At 37.5% G+C, this 14,373-nt stretch overlaps 1 protein-coding gene across 1 annotated transcript; it reads left to right on the top strand.

Annotated features, from left to right (window-relative positions):
- The first annotated feature begins 11,631 nt into the window (after positions 1–11,631).
- LOC120782314 lies at positions 11,632–12,816 on the top strand. Its single transcript, XM_040114530.1, has 2 exons — positions 11,632–11,705; positions 11,894–12,816. Exons 1-2 carry the CDS (start codon positions 11,643–11,645, stop codon positions 12,605–12,607), a joined length of 777 nt encoding a protein of 258 aa, XP_039970464.1. The 5' UTR covers positions 11,632–11,642; the 3' UTR covers positions 12,608–12,816.
- The last annotated feature ends 1,557 nt before the right edge of the window (positions 12,817–14,373 follow it).

The following is a 14,373-nucleotide window of genomic DNA, read 5'->3' as shown; positions in this document are numbered from 1 at the left end:
TGATGTAATGTGATTATTGGTGCCTGGATATCGACAGGTATCAGTATCAATACTGTTATATTGTTTCTTGCGTTTCTAGCTATTTCAAAAGCTTTCCTGACCTCAAAAAATCCCGCCTGGAAAATACTGTAGTATTCCGAAAGCTTGAAGGGTCGCTTGAGATTCAACTCCGAGCAATAGATCCGGCGATCATTCTATTAGCCACTTTCGATCCGATAGTATATATTGAAATTTAAAAATATATATATAATATTTAGGGTGAGTAGGCGTTACAAGTTCTATAATTTCATTTCACACCCCGAAATAAAAATTTTTATTCACCGGTTACTCCTGTAGGAGGGTAGACATGAGAGTTAAGTTTTAAAAATCGGATAGATTTTTTATACATTTCAGAACCACAATTAAATTTTATTTTAGGAAAATGCAGGGTGGTCTATTATCATAGATTTGTAGGTGAATATGAACTTTGAAATCAGAACAAAAAATAATATTTGATATATTCGACTCAAACAGTAGGATAGTAGAAGTTTAAAAATCACATCTGAAGCTTTGCTTATGAAATTTCAGGCTGCATTTTCACAGTCAGTCAGAATATTTTCGTATGAGTTATTAGAAATTATCAGTTCAAAAGTGTTCTTTTCACCTTTTAGTACCTTCTTAATTGAATAACCCAAATTCTCTCGATTTTTCACCACAAAGTATAATACATAATAGTTTTGAAAATAAGTTTATTTTTGAAAATGTTAAAGCTTTAAAGCCCGTATATGAAAGCATTACCCCATATTTTAGAACCACCCTTATGCATATGCATAATTATAACTAAATAAATAAAAAGGCAGGCAAGCGAGCGAGCAAGAAAAATATTATGTTGGAACAGAAAGTGATGATTTAGAGGCGGCAAAAGGGACGCTGGCTGGTATGCGTCTACTTTCGCGCAGAAGCTAAGCAGGCACGGACGCCCCACCACACATACATATGTACATATAAATAAGTTGCAACAACAACATGTGAAAACATTAAAGCCTACTCGTTATAAAAAATATTATTTATATATATTTACATGTATATAAATTTATAAAAGTGTATGCCCATAAAGACTCTTACATATGTATGTATATATATGTGTGTGTGTGTGTGCAAAATAAAAAACAAACAAATATTTTGCGTTGTTGCTAAATAAAAGGGGGCCACGCACACATGCATATGTTTTTCACTCTTCATTTGAGTTGGCCTCGCGCTCATAACGGTACATTTGCGAGTGCATGTATGTGTATATGTGTATATCCAAATGTGTGTGTGCCCTGCTCACAAATTATTAAACATATTCGTATTTCCCGTTGCCATATTATTTCATACTTTTCAGAGCCATTCTAGACCGCTTAGCCAACACACACGCGCTCCCTTCGCTTCCATTCAGCACTCTGTTTGGACCGAAGTTGGCAACTTTCCACTACCCACTTGTTATTTTCGGCGCTTTGTTTATGTTTGTTTGTGCGCGTTTTGTATTTTATTTGTTCGCCCTCCTACAAATCGTCTCACATGCGAGCACACACATTATTCGCAGGCACTTTTCAGGCAATTCAATTCAACGATGCGGCAAGTCTAAGAGCCTCTTAAGATATGCGAGGAGGAACATATCATCTTCACTCATGCGAGTACGTGGGCAAAAGTCTTGCTTAAATGTGTGTGTAAGCCGAGTTGCTTGGTGGGGTGCCGCTGGCTGGGTGGCGCGTTAGAAAATTTAGACTACATAAATAATGCAAGAAAATAGCGTAAATTATGTAGCATATTTTCTGGCGCAAAATCTGGTGCACTGTGGAAAAATGCTCCAAATTTTTGCAGATTTATTTACGTTCCTTTATTGCATTAATTGTAGCTAAGAAAACCAAATTCATTCTAATAAATGACGCTGCACTCAATTTGTTATTCGAGAGCAATTTAGTTCACCAGCGCTAGCTGGGCCACCATCGATATATGCCCTGTCGCAAAAGTCTCTTGACCCAAGATCGATTGCAAGAAACCTAGTGATCTCTTTGCCCTCAGTAAAACTAGCCTTTCGCTAGTTGTGGGGCTTTTAACAGGTCATTGCCCTATTAACGTTCATGCAGTTAGGTTGGAAATCTTACCAGATGCCATCTGCCATGATTCTGTTTGGAAGAAGATGAGGTGGAAACAAGTCAACTTTTCCTTCTTGACTGACTCTCGTTTGGGAGATGTAGACTTAAACATTTGGGAGCGCATCTTCAGACATGCCTCCGAACTGGCGCCTGTGTAAATATGTCTATGGCTTCGCAAAGGATCGCTAGATCTGAAATCTAACCTATCCTTACATAACCTAACCTAACTAGTTGCGAATGCAGCTTAAGGTCATCACTTAAATTTTTTTAAATTTTTAAAAAATTTTTTCTTTCTAGCATTTATGTTCTAATTTGGGGATAACCTACTTGCACTTTGAAAAAGACTCGTCTTCGGTAGCTTTCGTTTTTGAAGTGAATCCTTATTTTGGTAGGTTAAGACTGTATGAAGTTGGCTGAGTTGGTAACGCGAACGAAGTGTATTCAGCTGTGTTTTCAAAGGGCTGACTTAGAGTAGCCAATGATCAACATAAGATCCTTATTCACTGTGTTTGTGTTATCATCAAGTCGTAACCCTGGATTATATTTTTGATACTTTTGTTTTCTATTTTGCCTTTTATTTTTAATTTTCAAGACTCTTCGCTATTTTTTCTTAAATTAATTTTCATCTAGAATGAAATCCAGAAAATAGAGCTAACACAGAAAATCCTTCATTTTATATGGGATCTAGCAGGTTTGTGAAAATTATATTGAACAGTTAATTCATGCTGGCTGAAAAGTTCTGTCTTCTGACTGTTTCCAGGAAATAAGCTTCGCTCAATAAATCCCAACAACATGAGTGTGAAAGCTAAAAATAGCTTTTTACCGTCGACTAAGGGTCACGAGACTGTTTATGCTTTTTCATTGGCAATATTTTTTACGTGGAAAGTCCCAAACCCAACGCACAACCCTGTGGAGGGGATGTTTCGCCTTCTCACTTTAGCTCGCCTTCAAACGGATGTTTTCTGGCTGACCAGAGAATATTTGGTCAAAGATAGGAAATCATGAGCTGCTTGAGTCATATGTAAGAGAATCGTTTCTGGTCACTCCCAAGTGAATGGCAATCAGAGAACTTTCTTCGCTTGCGTGAACTTCTATACATGACTCCATCCTGCAAAAAAAAAAGGTTGACTAGGCAAACCAAAAAATATTCGCCAAATTTTAATGACCAACTTTTTTATGCTACAAAAAACCCCTATCTCAAGTTAGTTATAACAGCTTTCAGAAAAAAAAAGTAATATTTCTATAATTTCAGCGTATCCGCGACAGGAATTTCAATTCACACCCCTCCAACTAAAAGTCACACACGCCACCCACGAGATCATGCCGGTCAAAATCATAATTTATTACAAATTTAATTGAATTCTGCGACTTTTCCCAATTCACCATGCCGTGCTACATACACCAGCATTCGCCGAGAATTTTTTACGGTGTCTCGTTTCGTAATGTCTAACCCTTTTTAAATCCGGCAACCACATATTTCAATATTCACATTGTCTCTATGCGCGGCTAACCCTTTATGAATATGAATAAATGACAAGCTTTCGGCTGCACGGCTGCTCAAATATGTGTGTAATTATGCGCATATGTGTATGTATGTGGCTGTGCCGCAACGTCTGGTATCAGTGGACGTTACAACGATTTTAATAAAATTATACAAATCCACGGACGCTGGCACGCGTTGCTATTCGCCGACTCGTCACTGAAGGTCTACGCAATTTTCTATTCAATTTGCATTGCTTTGGTGGAATTTTAAAACATTTTAAAATTGAATAAAATTCACTCACAGCCAGCTCAACTCAACTTAGATAACTACACATACACACACACAACCAACTTTTTATGTGGGCATATCTCTAACTGCGATTGCGAAGGGATGGTTGCCCCTTTGCATATACATATATGCGTGTGTTCCCTCATACTTGAGGAAGGCTGATGAGCGCAGGAAGACACGAGAATTATGGTTAAAGGCGCACTTGCCGGCTTACAGCGCTTTGATCTTGGCAATGGTGCTGAAAATTCTTTTCAAAACATCAACACGTTTCACCTCAAATAGTTGAGCCGGTAAGATATGCCAAGCTGGGCGGTGGCTGTTGGCTGGTTTGAAGTGTCAATCGGATGGATATAAGGATTTGCTTGATTTTGGAGTAGGAATACGTCTGAGTTAAAAGGGGTAAAGCGGTAAAATGGGGGATTCAAAAAAAGGCGTATGTTTGCTTTAAAATTGAGTTTTGAACAGATGATCCCACTGATTATAGCCCTTGGGCACTTGCAAATATTATTCGAAAAGCTTTAAAGGAATGATAGCTAACTCAAAGCTGGACCATGAGAGACAGTCTACTTTTTAAGTACACAAAAATCATATAACCTTAATGGGTGAGAAAAAAATTCTCTATCTGATTAAGAGATATAGTCTGAATACAATTTAACTAATAGTTTTTCCGAAATAACTTTTAGGAGAAACACAGGTATCGATAAATCGAATATCATAATATTTTAAGCACCCATACTTGCTTTTGACTTCGAAGGCATAAATAATTTCGTCTATCTTGGAATCAGCGTTGACACCAACAAAAATGTCATCTTGGAAACCCAATGCAGAATAACTCCTGTCAACTGAGAAGCAAAATCCTCTCTGGATGAACAAAGACCGAAATATACAAGTCACTAATGATCCCTTTCCTGCTATACAGCGCAGAGGCATGGACGATGACAACTTCTGATGAGTCGGCATTACGAGTTTTCGAGAGAAAGGGTCTGCCGGCTGAGGGTAGCAGAGGAAGAAGAAAACTGCGTTGGAAAGACCAGGTAGAGAAGAACCTGGCTTCGCTTGGAATCTCTAATTGGCGCCACCTTGCGAAAAGAAGAAACGACTGGCGCGCTGTTGTTAACTCGGCTATAACCGCGTAAGCAGTTTCTACGCTAATAAAGATGAAAAATTTATCTTAAAACAATAAGATCTTATGTAGCTGAGCTCTGCGGTCCCAACTTCTTTGTCATTAAAAACTGCTTAATCATTTCTTTTCATTCCCGCTAGTTCACCTGGATATCGGATGGAGTGTTATTCGGAAAGTTTTAGCCTTAATCTCGAAAGGCGGACAGCTAAGAAGGAAGTATGTGATAATTCTGACTCACCTTCTTCTAAGGAATCCCTTCAAGTAGACTTTGGAAAGATGTAAACACTCACTGGCGGTACCGATTTGGCTGTAGTCAAGAGCTTACAAGATCTTCAAAACTTTGTTTCCGGTCAGAAGCTCGACGGGATTTCCGTTCCCTTTCTACGTATCTTTACTGAGGCTTAGGGATCTTTACTGTAGTTCCGCATGACACTAGCATTCATACTAAGCTTATCAAGAGGTTACTCCACTAGACTGATATTCAACTAATCCCGAGTATTTGAGTCAATCATCATTGAGTTCAAGGCTAGTCCAACTATCGGAGTAGCAGATCTACTGCCACCTTAATGAAAGCAACATCTGCTTGAAAATTTTGTGATGCCCATCCATCCACCAGTGAATCTCAAGCTTACAGTGGAGCAGCCGAAGTGCCGTCCGTTCCCTTCCCACTTTTCTCTACTAAAACTTAAAGACCTTTACTCTAGTTACTCAGGGGAATAGGATTAATTATTTATTAGTTAGAAGTAACTCCATTGATAATGAGGCTAAGCACTCTTTTACTCATCTCGAGCATGCGACCAGTAAGTATAAAGCTAGAATCGCCGTTCTAGTATTAGACTAGCGCTGTTGTTACTAGGAATAATATCTTATATTAGGTTGTCAAATATCTCCCTTTCGGCTTTTTGTCTTTTGAAATTCGCGGCTATGTATAAAGCGCTACAGAGCTCGTATCAGGCAATACTATACATCTTTGAAAGGTCTTGACATAACCTACAAAACGACGCTACGCATGATTAGTTTCGATATTGCGTTCAACCATTATAGACGTGTAAACATGGAGTTCACTAACGCCGAAAATCACGCTATTTTAAAGGTTTCCTTCGTTAGAAGAAAATCCGCCAGAGAAACGTTCCATGACGTTAATGGTGTTTTGGGGGTATGTAGTCTATCACTACGAACTGCGGAGGAATGGTTTCGACGATTCAGAGTGGGTGAAGACGACACCATGGATAAGCCAACCGGTGGAAGACCTGTGACAACGAATACCGATCAAATCATGGAAAACATCGAGCTGAAGCGGAACGAACTCGACCAATTTTTGAAGCGGATGGTGACTGGCGAAAAATGGATCACATACGACAATATCAAGTGAAAACGGTCGTGGTCGAAGGACCGTGAATCGTCCCAAACAGTGGCCAAGCCGGGAATGACGGCCAGGAAAATTTTGGTGCGTGTTTGGTGGAGTTTGAAGGGAGTCATCCACTATGAGCTGCTCCCATATGGCCAGACGCTTAATTCTACCATCTACTGCGAACAACTGGATCGCTTGAGCAGGCGATCGACCAGAAGCGTCCAGAATTGGCCAGCAGAAAGAGTGTAGTGTTCCACTAGGGCAACGCCAGACCACACACTTCGTTGATGGGAGGTTTTATCCCATCCACCATATAATCCGGACATAGCGCCAAGTGATTACCACCTGTTCTTGTCCATGGCGAACGCCCTTGTCGGTGTAAAGTTGAACTTAAAAGAGACTTGTGTAAAGTGGCTAAGCGAAATCGGCCCTACTTAACCAGAAAATGTTATTCCAACTTCACTTATATTTTACACTTTCATTTTACATTCATATTAACTCAGCTTATTGAACTCGCAACTACATGCAAACTAATAAAACAAATAATACATTTAACCACGTACATTTATCAAGCTAGCCCTTCATATTTTCACAATTCCCCTAATTCAAGCAATTTGTAATAAAAATACCACGGAAAACTCACTGCAAGGCCTGCCACATTTCATTTCTTTTTTTTTTTTGTAAGCTTTTGACTTCTTGACCGCTGCAGTATGCGCAGCATTTAGCCACAGCAAGTGAGCTGGCGAGCATGTGTTTTTCGAAATTATTAAAATCCTTAATAGGAACATAAATAAAACTTAAACCGGGCGACCCCTCGTTGTATTAACCGAACCACGAAGCAAGACACAGTCTCACACATACATCCACACTTAAATAATAGAAGAGAGATAGCCAGTGATACCCACTGATACCCGCTGATATTAGCAGTGTCATTAGCGTGTATATCCCTCGGAGTTTTCTCACTTCACTTCACTGCAGTGAGGGGCCACAAATGCCACAAAGAGTTACACACATACACACACACAAAAACACTCACATTTAATCTCACGCTTTGCAAATACACTCACATCCGTTTTCCCGGTCTAAGCCGACTATCCCTAAATATTTCATCCCCTACGCGACCGAGTGGCACCAAAAGGATAATAGACGCTCAACGGCAGAAGACAAAAGTCAGACAAGTAACCGGTGACTCTATGATTTCCAACGCGCACACTTTTCCTGTACTTTTGCGTGTGTCTGCGTTGGTGCTTGTGTGCGTGTGTGAATTTCATTGCCGCCTGCTGTGAGATAAATATCGCATGCGTACATTTGTTTATCGTCTGCTGGTCATCTCAATGCCACTCCAAACAGAGAGGGGACAATTTACACACGGCGCTTTCTATTTTTATTGTCCTTCAACTAATTTTTCTGCTGTTTTATTTGGCGTTAATGTCGTGCGTACAGCACATCTATTAAAATTACGTAGAAGCAACAACAATAACAATATCTATATCAGTGTTATTGAGTTGAAAGCAGTGAAAGTCTTTGATGGCACACACACACTCCCAAAAATATGTTTGCCTCAATAGAAAATAAAATTGCTTAACCAACTACTCGTGACCCCTCATGTGTGCGTTCGCCTCAAATATCCTTTTTGCGCTGCATTTATCATTGTTGCATTGCATCAGCTTGCCAGCGTCGCATGCCCTCGCTGTTTAACGGTAAATTATTTCAATATTTTGACAGTCCACCCTCCGCAGCGATTTACACAACATTTAAGCGTGCACTTTAGAGCATTTAGGACTCTCTCCGTCGGTCGTCCTTTAGCATCCTTTAATTTGAGCGATTTTCTCCAGTTTTACACAGCGTTGTTTCGCTTTGCTTTCCACACAATTCGCCTTCACTTGTGCGGTCGTCGACTGGTCGGCACTGGCGGCGTCGCAACTATTTTGAGGGTTGAAATTAATTCCAAGTAGGTGGACAGCCTTTGGCCGCAATAATTCTTAGCGCGGGAATTTTTGGGCGAAAATTTATGGCGCATGCCACCCCTCATGTTGGAGTTGATAATGAATTTTTATTATGCAGCGGAAGCGCATGATGCAACGTGATATACACCAACACACATAAACACACACATAGATATATACACAGAATTAATGTTGCAACCCCGTTAACTGGCTGTTGCAATGCATTATATGAACTTACAACAACATTAATGCGTACGCTTGTGTGAATATACATATGTGTGGAAGTATGTGTGTGTGTGACTTATTTGTTTTGTTGTATAGTACAACAAGCGCTTGCAATATATTTTGCAGCAAAAATTAAAACTTAAAACTTAAAATTTATCGTATAAAGTTAAAATTTGAATACAGTTGAAATAAATATTATTTTCGCAAAGCTAAAACTTCGAGTTCGAAAAAATTATTGCTTCAGAAGCTTTTTATCAGTGAATGTTTAAGTTTTAATGACAGTATTTCACATGTTTACGAGTAGAAAAATACGCCCTCGGAACGCTCTTTGATATATCTAGAAAGCCGCTTTCAGTAATACCCAGTCCAAGTTCGTACTGATCACGCTTAAAGATCTGGGTATTTTTGAGCTTCTCCTGAAATTTATTGAACTGATTGTGACCTAAGCTGAGGTAAATTCCCAAATACCTTCTCTAATGTTTTATGCAAACAATATTAAACGTCATAAATTGATAGGCCCTGTTGTGCAGAATAAACTTAAGGGGGTATTCTGGTCTAGGATTTTGAAAAAAAAACGATTTTTTAGAAAGTTGGTATATAGTACATTCTTTATACAATGCTCTATCGTGTCTGCCTTGGATTTCCAAAAATTTTGATTTGAAGTATTTTTAAAAAATTCGAGAAGGTCGAAAAAAACGGGTCACAAATTTTTTTTTTCAAGTCGACGCCATTTTGTTATTTTTTTTTTTTTTTTTTTTTGAAAATGGTCAACACGATAACGACATCCTTACTAATGAAGAATCTTCTTGTTTTTTGTGTTTTAGATCTCTACAAGGGTTGAAATCACGTCAACCAGGACGCACCGTTTTTTTGAAGCCCCCACTCCACCGGCCCGTATCTCGACGAATTTTGGTTTTTTTTCTTGCAATTTTTTTTTTATATTAATAAAATGTCAATAAAAAAGATATAAAAAAATGGATAGTAAAAATGTTTTTCATTTTTTTATCTTAGTTTAAAAAATGCCTAAAATTCAAGCGTCCTGACCAGAATACCCCCTTAAATGCTAGAAAGACAGAGCTAGTATTGTTTACTAGAAAACACAGAATTCCACAATTTATGCTGCCACCAATAAATGGTACCAGAATAACAATAAGAGAAAAATCAAGCTGCTTGAGACGCAAGAACCCTTAAAGGTTGGGGGTTACAAAATGGGAGTAACGCCTCCCGTAGATCATTGTAAAACCGATTATGACATCCGGTATAATAGTTTGGTGGCTAATAATGAAAAAGAAAGGCATATGGAAATCATAAAAAGAAGAGCTAGTACAAGCATCAGTGGAGCTTTTAGAACAACGCAAAGTCAAATACTAAACAATATTTTACATTTAAGTAATTACCCACTAACTTGTTGTGTAAGCAACTGGCAGCAAGTCAGCTCTTAGACTGAATAGTGCCTATTAGTCGTCTGTAACAAGTGGTATCCTAAGATACTTAGTAAGTTCCCGTTTCCACCCAATACGACGGATTTTCGGAGACCTATAGAATTAAACTTAAGTTCGATGTTCAATATTACCTTCGCACTCGAAAGGAGTGAGATTGACAGAGATAAAGAGATAAGTGTTTACGCGAATGGGTCCAAATTGGATAATCGAGGTGGTGGTGGTGTATTTTCAGCTAAAGTGGAGATCACTGCAATTAAAGAAAGTCATCTTGTTCTCTCAAGGAGTGAGCCCATAACAAGAAATATATGTATATAAACAAAATTCATCAAAGTTTCGGAAAGAATAACATGATCCCTTAGAGCAGGGTCAAACAACGTCAAGTGGTCCATGAAAATTTCGCAAAATGACCGATTTTGAAAATTAGCAGTTCATTAGGAAGGGGACCAGACGTATACCAAGTGATATAAATATTTCGTCAAAATTATTTTTATACCCTGAACAGGGTTTGCCACAAATTTGACACGAAGTATGTAACATCCATAAAGAAGCGTCGGAGATCCTATAAAATGTATATTTAAATGATCAGTATGTTGAGCTGAGTCGATTTAGCCATGTCCGTCTGTCTGTCTGTATATATACGAACGAGTCCCTCAGTTTTTAAGATATCGTTTTGAAATTTTGCTAACGTTATTTTCTCTTCAAGAAGCTGCTCATTTGTGGAAACTGCCGATATCGGACCACTATAACATATAGCTGCCATACAAACTGAACGATCGGAATCAAGTGCTTCTATGGAAAACTTTCACATTTGACGATATATCTTCACGAAATTTGGTATGAGTTATTGTTCATAGAAATAATGTATCATCGGAAGAAATTGTTCAGATCGTCTAACTATAGCATATAGCTTCCATACAAACCGAACGATCGGAATCAAGGGCTTGTATGGAAAACTTTCGCATTTGACGTGGTATCTTTACGAAATTGGACATGGATTACTGCAAATTGAACACATAGTTACTAAAAGAAATGCACCTATTAAGGGTATATTAGCTTCGGCTTCGGCAGCCGAAGTAAACGTTTTTTCTTGTTTTATGTTTCAGTTGTAATTCAGATTTTAATAACAGCACATAGTGCTGAAGAAATAATTTATATAATAAAAACTTAACTTGGATTTAATAATAAACAAAACGTAAACCACAGTACATAGTGCTGAGAAATAATTTGTATTCGTCGGTAAAATCGTACGACAATTTAATTTGGCAGATGTTTTTTCCTACTAGGCTGATTGAGCATTGAGTGATAAGCAGAAAACTGATTTCTGTGCATGTTGTTTTTGAGTGATTAACAACAAAGAACCAATTTTAATGCAATTCGCAGAATTCGTTCGTTGAAATTTCACATGAAATTCACATTAATTGTTCTGTAAGTGCAAAACTGCAACAATCGTTCGAATAATAACCCGAATCCGAACTTTGTGCCCTAAAAAAACGCCAACAGCAAAATTTGCAAAAAATTTAACACAATAAGCAACTGATTTCATATCAATTGTATAACTTGATAAGATTATCGGTGCTAGACTTTATTTTTCGACTATGAATGACATATAAAAAGCCTTGTTATGACCAAACATAAATCAGTTATTATTCTTCATCGCTCCAGCTAAGATGAAAGCAACTACTTTAACAGTTTTGGGGTCAATCCTTGTATTGTCATTATTAAAAAATGTAGTAAGTAGAAATTACGTTTATATTTTTTTATACAAAAAAAAGTTGTTTGACATGGAACATTACCTAAATTTTTCGAGTATTTTTGTGATGTACTATACAGTTTATAAGCCGTTCAAGTGCGAAGCTCTCAAGTTTTCTTAGTTTTTTATATTTTATTGTACAAATGTTTCATTCTTCTTTTTGTATAGACATATGCACATACAGTGAGTTTGAACTTTCCGTCAAAGCCCGGTTTCCCATCACAGGGTACATTGAATTGTAATAAGGGTTATCATATCGTGGTTAGAAAGGCTATTTTATTTCATAACCGTAACATGAGGAACGAAAAAGCATCTTATCGGCCAAAGATGGCGTGTGATTTGGAACAAACATGCAACTTTGAACTTGTACGAGAACAATATAATTATCTGGTACCACCGCCGGCAGGAGATTTAGAACTTACTATTAATTACGATTGTAAACGAGATAACTTTCAAGGTAATCCAAGAAGAATAACAGATTATGGAAAAACCGAAATGTGTCCCCAAGACTCTTTTGTTCAGAAACACGTTGCTTATTTTAACGATGATAGAATCGCCTCTGATTCACAACAGGCAAAAACGGAAAGGGAATTGATTGCCATGAGCGTATGTGCTCAAGTCAGACGTTTTAGGGAACGCAATCCAAATGCGCCAATCGATCCATATCTTGGCACAGTGTTTTTGATACATGAAAAAAATTCACGTAACCCTAATTTCATGCCGAGTCCAGGTGATATCCGAAAATGTCAACTTACGGCAAATGCTCTTGCCCGTTCATTTAGGTATGATTGTCGGAGAGACGCCAATAAATGGACATGTAATTCCAGTGGCAAGGGGATGGATGTGGCTAAACATGACAAATATAATAGCCATTTAGGCTAGGAGCCCAGGCTCGAACCAAAACCGTAACCGTAATCGAAACCGGACTCCTTGATTGGAAAGTGAACACATCACGAAACACAACACATTACTATAGTATGGATAATTTTTTTTATTAAAAACAAGCTCACAATTCAATATTACATATATACCAAGAAAATTACAATTCTTGAATAGACAAGTAATAAATGTTTAAAAATCATTCAACCACATCTATACTTGTGATTTCGGATTCTCTCAAACACTTTGTTGCATTTCTATACATAAATATTTCCTTTCTTTCCTCTCTTATCTGACATGTCTTAAGATGTTGAGACACTTCTGCTTTATCGACCCCATCCCCACAATATCTATATTTTTTGATGTAGAAATAAGGTACTCTCGGGGCTAATGAATTACGGAGGTAGTTGAAAGTACTGAGGTAGTTGAAATTTCACTACAATCAGAAATTTGAAATGAAAAACACTCATTTCAGCATGCCAAAATTTCGTCGTAATATTCATATTTACTGATATCGTAGACAATTGAGCTTTTTCGTAAGTCTTGATTGATAAATTCATATATATGTTTTGTTTTTGGGAAACCTTATCTCTGTGCAATAAGTAGAAAACTAACTGTCAATTGCGCAAACAAATAATCATTGAATGTGTTTTTTGATAGAATAATCGCATTCCAAAGTGCTTTCTTCACGTTTATCATAAACAAATTTACTGAAAATCAGTAAATATCGACTGATTCGATCAGTCATATTTCACGATGATTGAGCAAGTCGTTTTGTCTTATGTATTAAAAGAAAAAGTGAACAAATACTGATTTTCAGTAACGTGTTTCCAGCTATTTGAATGAGTGAAATGTCACTGATAATGAGTGCACTGTGACAGATGCAGTTCAAAAAAGAAAGTTGTTACAGAAAATAACGAAATAATGTTTTTTGCAATATTTTCAAACTGAAAAAATGTCGGTTCTCGTTTCAAACATTTTTGTTCTAAGCAACATGCGAAATTAGTTGTATTTGTTTACACTGGCAAAACTTTGCAAATTGGCTACATTTGTCTGGGGAGTCAATCAAAATTCATGCAAAGTCGTCATTTCATGTCGTGATTTTTTTATGATATCCACGTTACCTTGCACCAAGCATTATGAGACAATTCCATAACCATAAGGAGATGAAACTACAAGGTGCTTTCAGTAAAGTAAACAGGACTTTTTGAATTTAGCGCCTCCTGATGGCGCCATCTATATGTCGATTGAAGCGTTAAAATCTGCTATCTTTATCGATTGTCCAGTGACATGACATTTCATTGATTGAAAGTGAAGTTATTGCGTTTAAAGTGTCAGTTTGTTTGTGTTATGGGTGCGAAAATGAGCTTCGAACAAAGAGCCAACATTAAATTTTGTTTCAAAATTGGTAAAACTTTCACCGAAACGTTTCAATTGATGAAACAAGTTTATGGCGATGATTGTCTATCCCGTAGCAGGGTGCAAGAGTGGTTTCAACGTCTTCAAAGTGGTCGTAAATGACGATCAATTTGTGGGCCAATCAAAATCCGTGATCACCAGAAATTGCATCGAAACTGTGCGTGAATTCATCAAAAATCAGCCGAAATCATCACTGAAATTCATGAAAATTTAATTGAATATCTCCAAGACATCGATGGGTGTACTGTTTGTTCCGCAAAAATTTACTGACGACCAAAAATTGCTCAGAATCCAACATTCGAAGGACGCTTATGACCGATTATTTGACCAAAATTAACATTTTTACCATT

The sequence above is a fragment of the Bactrocera tryoni genome, chromosome 1, assembly GCF_016617805.1.
Source record: "Bactrocera tryoni isolate S06 chromosome 1, CSIRO_BtryS06_freeze2, whole genome shotgun sequence".
NCBI lineage: Eukaryota > Metazoa > Arthropoda > Insecta > Diptera > Tephritidae > Bactrocera > Bactrocera tryoni.
The sequence above is the reverse complement of the archived record's forward strand: the minus strand, read 5'-3'. Positions and strand labels throughout refer to the sequence as shown.